This window comes from Eurypyga helias, unplaced genomic scaffold (assembly GCF_000690775.1).
Source record: "Eurypyga helias isolate BGI_N326 unplaced genomic scaffold, ASM69077v1 scaffold26093, whole genome shotgun sequence".
NCBI classification, from domain to species: domain Eukaryota; kingdom Metazoa; phylum Chordata; class Aves; order Eurypygiformes; family Eurypygidae; genus Eurypyga; species Eurypyga helias.
The window spans coordinates 4379-11588 of NW_010240955.1; the positions used below are offsets into that span (position 1 = coordinate 4379).

At 52.8% G+C, this 7210-nt stretch overlaps 1 protein-coding gene across 1 annotated transcript in view; it reads left to right on the plus strand.

Annotated features, from left to right (window-relative positions):
• LOC104507360 (mediator of RNA polymerase II transcription subunit 12-like protein) overlaps positions 1-7210 on the plus strand; it is a gene marked incomplete at both ends in the record, with an annotated part of 20556 nt that overhangs the window by 1958 nt on the left and 11388 nt on the right. Inside the window, 6 exons of the mRNA XM_010148608.1 lie at positions 610-751; positions 1565-1685; positions 2348-2449; positions 4026-4139; positions 5945-6147; positions 6698-6886. Coding sequence (XP_010146910.1) covers positions 610-751; positions 1565-1685; positions 2348-2449; positions 4026-4139; positions 5945-6147; positions 6698-6886 — 871 coding nt within the window. The remainder of the gene's footprint in view (positions 1-609; positions 752-1564; positions 1686-2347; positions 2450-4025; positions 4140-5944; positions 6148-6697; positions 6887-7210) is intronic.

Here is a 7210-nt window from a genome sequence, read left to right on the forward strand (position 1 = left end):
GGTGGGATGGGGGGGCTTTAGGGTCCCTTCCAGCCCAAACCATCTGTGAGTGCTTGAAGCATGGGGCATCCTTGGCAGAGCAGAGCAGCTGAGCGGAAGCAGTTTTGTAAGAGCAATGAAAGGGGAACATCTGAATGTGGCCAAACGAGTTTCACTGTGATACAGAGAAAAAATAACTTGCACTGGGATGAGTCAGCCCGGCTCCGGCTCTAAAATGTTACATAACTCTGAATCACACTCCGAATCCCGCGGTACACAGCACACGAACTGTGGAGTAAAACCCATTAATGCCAGTTGATTTCCTGACTCTCTCCCCTCCTAACCGGTACTGTTGGCCTGGCAGAGGGTGGGAGGGCTCCTGCAGGGTCTCCGGGGGCACGGTTGAGTGGCAGTTATGGGGTGAAGTCACATACTGGTTTTTCCCAGATGCTCTGGTTGTCCCCAGCTGAGTAACGCTAGGTTGTTTGTGCAGCAGCACCATCACATTTGGGATAACTCCCCCCAGAGTAAGGAAACCCCAGTTCTGCCAAGCACTGGCCTGCTTCCACCTACATGTTTATTGTTTACAAAACACCGTGCTCCTGCATCAGTTCTTCTCCTCTTTGCTAGGATCAACGAGATGGCAAACCTCTGCGCAGAGCTGACGGCGTGCTGCACGGTGCTCAGCGCAGAGTGGCTGGGGGTCGTAAAGGCGCTCTGCTGCTCCTCGAATCACGTCTGGGGTTTCAATGACCTGCTCTGCAGCGTGGATGTAAGTGCGCTGTCTCCTGGAGAACCCGCTGCCCTGTTTGCCAGGGGGTGCTCGGGGGGGTGGTGAGGTTTCCATTTACCCAAAATCCTGAGCACAGATGTAGTTCTGTATCCCTGTGAGGTTTCAAGGCTCTTGGAGATTCCTGGTTGATTTCTATTCTTTCCTGCACCTTTGGGGTTAATGTAGGATTTGGGCAGTGCTTGGAGTTCTCTCTGTATATGTTTTTTCCTTTATTCCGGGCCAGTACGGATATCAGAGCTGCTCTTGGAAAGGAGCGGCCGTGCCTGTGCGCTCCTTCTGAAACGCTGATGGATGTGCACATAACTGTCTCCGTTTTAAAGACCCTGTTTTGGGCTTGGCCTCTGGGTTGTAGAAGGGGCAGTACACTCCGGGGTCCTGGCAGAGTGAGCAGCATTGTGGGGACTCGTGTTACCCAGTGTCTGATTCCATGTGTGCCCTGTGGTCTGATTGCTCCTGCCTTTAGGAACAGACCGACGCTGTGTCCGCTGGGGACATACGCTCGTCCTGAGGCTGAGGAAGGAGTGTTGCTGTTGTCAGTTTTCATGGAATGGTAGAATTCTCTCAAGTTTTTATAAGACTCCTGGCTTTTATTTCAGTTTGTGGTATTTGAAATGGGCGTGTGTTAAAATGAAGATGAGAGCTGTCCGTATTTGCCTGACGTGTTTGGGAGATGTACTGAAACGCGTCGAGAAACACCTGCGTGTGCACATCTTACTCTCTTGGTTCGGTCCTCAGTGCTCCCGGCAGCGGGGAGTGCGCTTATCTGAGGCCTGGCAATGTTTTTCCTTCGAGGTGAGCGACCTGTCCTTCCACGATTCCCTGGCCACTTTCATTGCCATACTGATTGCCCGCCAGTGCTTTTCCCTGGAAGATGTAGTCCAGCACGTTGCGCTACCTTCTCTTCTTGCAGCTGGTAAGAAAATACCCAGGGAAAAGCTTAAAATAGAAAACTTAGCACTTTGTGAAGAAGTCTCCGCTGGCCGAGTAGGCGGCTGTCTGGTGTGGAATGCCACCTGTTGTGCCTTGCGGCGTCGGCCCCTGCCGTTCCCCCAAGGAGCGACGCAGGGTTGCATCAGGGCCCCACACGTGGTGTCCGGGCTGCCGGCGGCGCGATGTCCCCTTCTGCACGCAGCCTCGCCTCCTGCTCGCCGCTCTGCTCTCGCTGTGCGCTCTCAGGTCTGCAGGCCCGCTCAGGGTGTGCCTTTCCTTCTGCCATCGGCTGCCTGACGCTGGCATTTTCTTTCCGACTGCATCGTCTTTGCCCCCAGCCCTGCAGGGCTGTACCTACATCCTCATCGTTGGCCACTTCACACATTTCACTTTCTGCTTTGACTGTCAAAAGCCACTTTAACCATCTCTCTTTTCTGCCATTAATGACATCTCTTGCTTACCAAAAATCACACGATTCTTTCCTGTTTTTAATGACTCATGGCCATACTTGCTGCTTCCTGTTGATGAAATGATTGTATTCCCTTCTAAAATGGGGCTGTGAGGTAGAACATTTCCAGGCCTGCCACTGGGATTTGGGAGGTCCTGGGCAGATGTCTCATGTCCACATCCCATCATCTCCCGTAGCCTGTGGGGATCCGGATGCCGAGCCAGGGGCAAGGATGACCTGTCGGCTCCTCCTGCACCTCTTCAGGACTCCCCAGGTCTGCCTCTTTTCCCAGGGAACAGGTAAGTTGCCTGCTGCACCTTCCTTTCATTCCAGAAAGTGAACCCAGATGGGTTTTGATGGTTTCGGGTCTCGAGGGTGAAAATACCCACAGTGCGAGTGGAGATGGCAGCCTGTTTGAAACGACCAGAGGGAGGTTGATAGGAACTGTCCTCTCTTGTCTGGGAAGCGTTTTACGGGCATGTGAAACTGCAGCAGTGTGCTGAAACCTGCCCCCTACCAACCCCTGACCCCCCGGGGGCAGTGTGGTGGGACATACACCGCAGCCGTATTGGTGCTGCGTCTTCACAAAGAGCGCTGGGTTTTGGCGCGGGGTCGGTGTCCCCTTCAGCAGGGAAGCATGCATTCAGAAGGACTCTTCTGTCCTGGCTGTTCCCGTTCTGGGTCTGGACGGGATCGGTCGCGCGAGCCATGGGCGCTGGATTGGTGCCAGGGCCGCTGTTGGCGGCGGTGCTGCCTGCCACAGTCCCCCGTAGGGTGTAGTGCCTGCAGTGGGTCACCTCCCCGTGATTCGCAGGGGGACACGTCATGCGGTTTGCTAACCTGTTATGCAGATTGCAATTAAATAGGGTAAAACGAAGCGCGTAGTCCGACAGGAGCAGCGGGAGGAAACTACTTCTCACCGTGTATTGATGTAGTTCTCTTTCCTTTTAAATTTGAATATTCCGTGGTCTGGCCTGTGTGCGTTTGCCACAGACCAAAAGAGGAAGGAAGAGGGCAAGGAGCTAGCACCTAACAATTAAAAGGAAACATCCTGGAAATAACCTGTGTTTTGACTTAGAAGTGTGATGACAAGGCTGTTTCTACAGGGGGGTGAAAGGGAAAGAAAAACAAAATTCTGCTGTTAAGTGATGTCAAGTTCTTCCCTCTGAAAGCAGGATTCGGGGCTTTTTGGCCCAGAAATGAATTACCTTTTGTTGCATATTTGAGAGCCGTGATGTTACGTGGTCCCAGGCTTCCCTAGGCATGAGATGGATTTGAGCGGATAGGGAAAAGGAGGTCTGAACGCTACAGTTCTGACAACTTGTGACCACAGGGCCGTCTTTCTTACCCACGGCTCAGGTAACCACCTGAAGAGGTGGTAGGTCCACCCTTGCTCCCTGTCTTCCAGTCTGTTTATCTTCTCCCTGAAGCTGGAAAAAGCGCTCGCTGCCGCGCTGCAGCCTGCTCCTGAGCTGCAGAATTCGGCTGAACAGTGCAGCAGGCGCTGACGTGAATTGGTTTTACCTCGTTTGTTATAAGACTAGGTGAGGGGAGTAATTTCCTACATCTGGGAAGTCAGAACCAGGATCCAGTGTCTCACTGTGGTTACACTCACCATCTTGCTGGGCACAGCAGTACAACAGGCTGCTTTTGGCTGTTCAAATGACTGTTGGTTGTTACGGTGTCGCTGCACCACACCCACGTATCTGCTTGATTTTGATGGCTTAGCTGCGGCTCTTCAGTGGCAGAAAACTCAGCTCTTCGTTCGGTTACTGTGCTTCTCCGGCCGTTCTAGAAGAGAAGGGCTTTGTACGAGGGAAACTCTAGTCGGTAAATAACAAGCGTCTTCTGCACGATCTTCTCTTCTCTCCATAGGGAAGGTGTTTCCCGGGATTCGTTCTTCTTGCGACCGTCACCTCTTGGCTGCTGCTCACAACAGTATAGAAGTGGGAGCTGTGTTTGCCGTCTTAAAAGCAATTTTGATGCTTGGTAAGACGATGCGGAGACGCGTGTCACGTTTGTGTTCTGGTGCCCGGGTGGAAACCAGATCGTGCTAGTTCGCTTCCCTGGGAATGCTCCTGGGAAAGGAGAAAAATGTGGATGCTGTCCCTGCTTCTGTACATGTGAGTAGTGTTTACCCCCAGCTCAAGAGTTCTGGGGTGAGTCAGCCCCAGCTGATGAGGCTTTAAGCAGATGTGACTTCTCCACATTTTGACCAAGCCCCAGGACATTTCAAACACAGACGAGTCCCTCTCAAACATAAAGGAAATACGGTCTCAGATAATTTTTCCCACCTCTTTACCACAAATCACGTGTGTGTCGCTGTGGAAATTGCAGAAGAATGACTGCGAAGCGGCTCTCCACAAACCAGAGTGGTGTTCTGCCAAACAAGTAACTGCCTCAGAGTTTGGTTTGGCCCCAGTTCAGGTAAAGCTCTTGCAGTGTGTATTTTTGGAGATAAGTAAATGTCCAGCTGAAGAGGCAAGATCTTCCAGATGTGGATGTACCCACAGCAGTCTCCCCCTGGCTAGAGTGCTGTTCCTGGCTGGTGTCTCAGAACCGCCTCAAAAACCCCGCCGTCCTTAATGATGTGACTGCACTGGGAAAGGTGTCAGCTAGCTGGGATGAATTCCAGAACAAGCTTGAAATAGGTTTTTGGCCATTATCTATGTTCTCCTGCTGTTCAGGGTGCTGAGGTGTGCTGGTTTTCATTAATGGTGTGTAGCGTGAAGACCTGGTGTTTCAGCTCCAGTGTTGGGGATGGGGTCTGGTGCAGGGTGGTACGAAGGAAGATTCGGACACACGGTTTATTTGTGCCTTCACTGCAGCACATCCCCTCCGGTACCCAAAACATCGTATTTGGAGATGTCTCCTTGGCACCCTGTGTGAGTTATTAAAACCTGTATGTGGTTTGCTGAGGAAGAGCATCAGATAATCACGGAATCCCAGAGCAGTTTGGGTGGGAGGGACCTTAAACCCCCCCATTGCCACCCCCTGCCACGGGCAGGGACACCTTCCACCAGCCCAGGTTGCTCCCAGCCTCATGCAGCCTGGCCTTGGGCACTCCCAGGGATGGGGCATCCCCAGCTTCTCCGGGCATGTGATAGCTGTTGCAGTTCTGTGCTGAGGGAGCCTGGGGAGTAGGAATCTGGTAGAAAAAATGGTCTCTGCTCGCAGCAGAAATCGGTGCTGCAGGGTCACCTGTTGGTTTCAGGTGGGTGGTGGTCGTAGATCCGTGCCGGTGCCTTGCAGAGAGGACGGGCTCACCAGTCTGCCGGGCTCCCGCGGTGTGCTCTGCCCTTTCCCATTCCCAGGGGGATCAGTCTCTCCTGTCAGGAAGTTCACAGTAAGGTGGGCTGAGCTCCACTGCTCAGAACTTGTGTCTTGATCTTTGGAGTGTTAATAAATCAGAGCAAGAGAGAGACTTGGAGAAGGGACATCTGAGAAGAGCGAGTAACCCAACTCTTCCTTAGCAGCCAAAGCAGTTCCATCGCTCACAGACCTTTCCAGTCGAGCACGTGGTGCATTATTTGTGTTTGGTTAGTAGAAAGCTTTTCCTCCTTCCGAAGGGTCCATTGGAAAGGTGCTGTGCCAGGAGAAGCAAGTGGGCAGTACTCTGAACACGGTGACCTGCCGAGTGGGCTGGTGCTGCCCGTTCGAACGCGGCTGCCTTACTCCTGCTTTACTCCTCAGTGGCCGGTGCCTCTGCCGGCGGCCCTCGGCGGGTGAGCGGTCTGGGGGCACGGGGGCTTGGGCACGGGTTCACCCTCTGCTTCTCCGCTTCTGCTCTACAGGCGACGCCGAAATTGGGAGCAACAGCATCAACAGCACCTTGAAGAGCGAAGACTTCCCTGTGAGAGGCGTATTGGATGAGCTCAATGAGGATGAGGCGTGGGGCTCCTCTCACGCTTTGAAATCATGTGGGAAAGCTGTTTCCATAGAAACCGCTAGTTTAAGCGAGTATGCTCGATACGTGCTGAGAACGATTTGCCAGCAGGTAATCTGTGAAAGTACTCTTCTCTCTTCGTCTGGAGAAGCAATGTTATCTTTCCTGAAGTGTGTAACCTTGATCGTGGTGCAAAATGACTGTTAAATCAGCTCAGTAATTGAGTTCTGTTTGGGTTTCCTGGTTTGGACAGTTTATGCACTGAGCAGCATGTCCCTGGGGGGAGAAACACGTGTTAGGTATTAGCATCTCCCTGCACTCGGTCAGACTGGGGGTGTTTTTCCTGCCTGAATCCCCAGGATTTGAGGAAGATGTAGGACCACTCCCTCAGCTGTGCTCAGAGTGCTTTTACAACAGCATTTGTCTTACTGCAGAGTTGCTTCCAGAGCACAGAAGAGGTGAATTCTGGAAAACCTGTACAACAGTCTTGTTACAACAACTTGCAGGGGGCACTGAATGACAGAAGACATTTCTGATGTCCCGTGTTGCAGGAACCGTAGTTTACTTCAGGTTTTGTGTATGGGAAAGTCACTGTTTAGCTTACCAAAAGCTAATTTTGCCTTGAAACTACCTTGTGGACCTGTTGTCTGGTTACTTGCAGGAGTGGGTTGGAGAGCACTGTTTAAAGGAACCCGAGAGGCTGTGCACGGACAAAGATCTTATTTTGGATCCCGTTCTTTCGAACAAACAAGCACAGAAACTCCTTCAACTTATCTGTTACCCTCAGGGCGTTACGGAGTGCACGGAGGGTGACAACCCCCAGAGGCAGCACATCAAGCACATACTGCAGGTAACGCCATGGGGAGGAGCTGGGAAGGCGACCAGGGATGCTGACTTGCCCTGTCCCTGAGCAGCACCGCCAAGGGACGTCGATTTGCAGCTCCTGCTGCGGTCGAGCACTAGATGCTTCTAATCTTCTCCTTCCAACAAGCGAGTTAACAAGTGGGCAAGCAGGGGAGTTAAGGAGCTAACAAAGGAGCTATGCCCCCCCAGCCCACTCCCCGCTTATGTCCCGGGCATGCCGGGCTGTGGAATGACCCCCCCTCCGGTCAGCTGGGGTTGGCTGTGTGAGCGGTGTGTCCCCCCAAACCGCCTGTGGGGAGCGAGTGGGGCA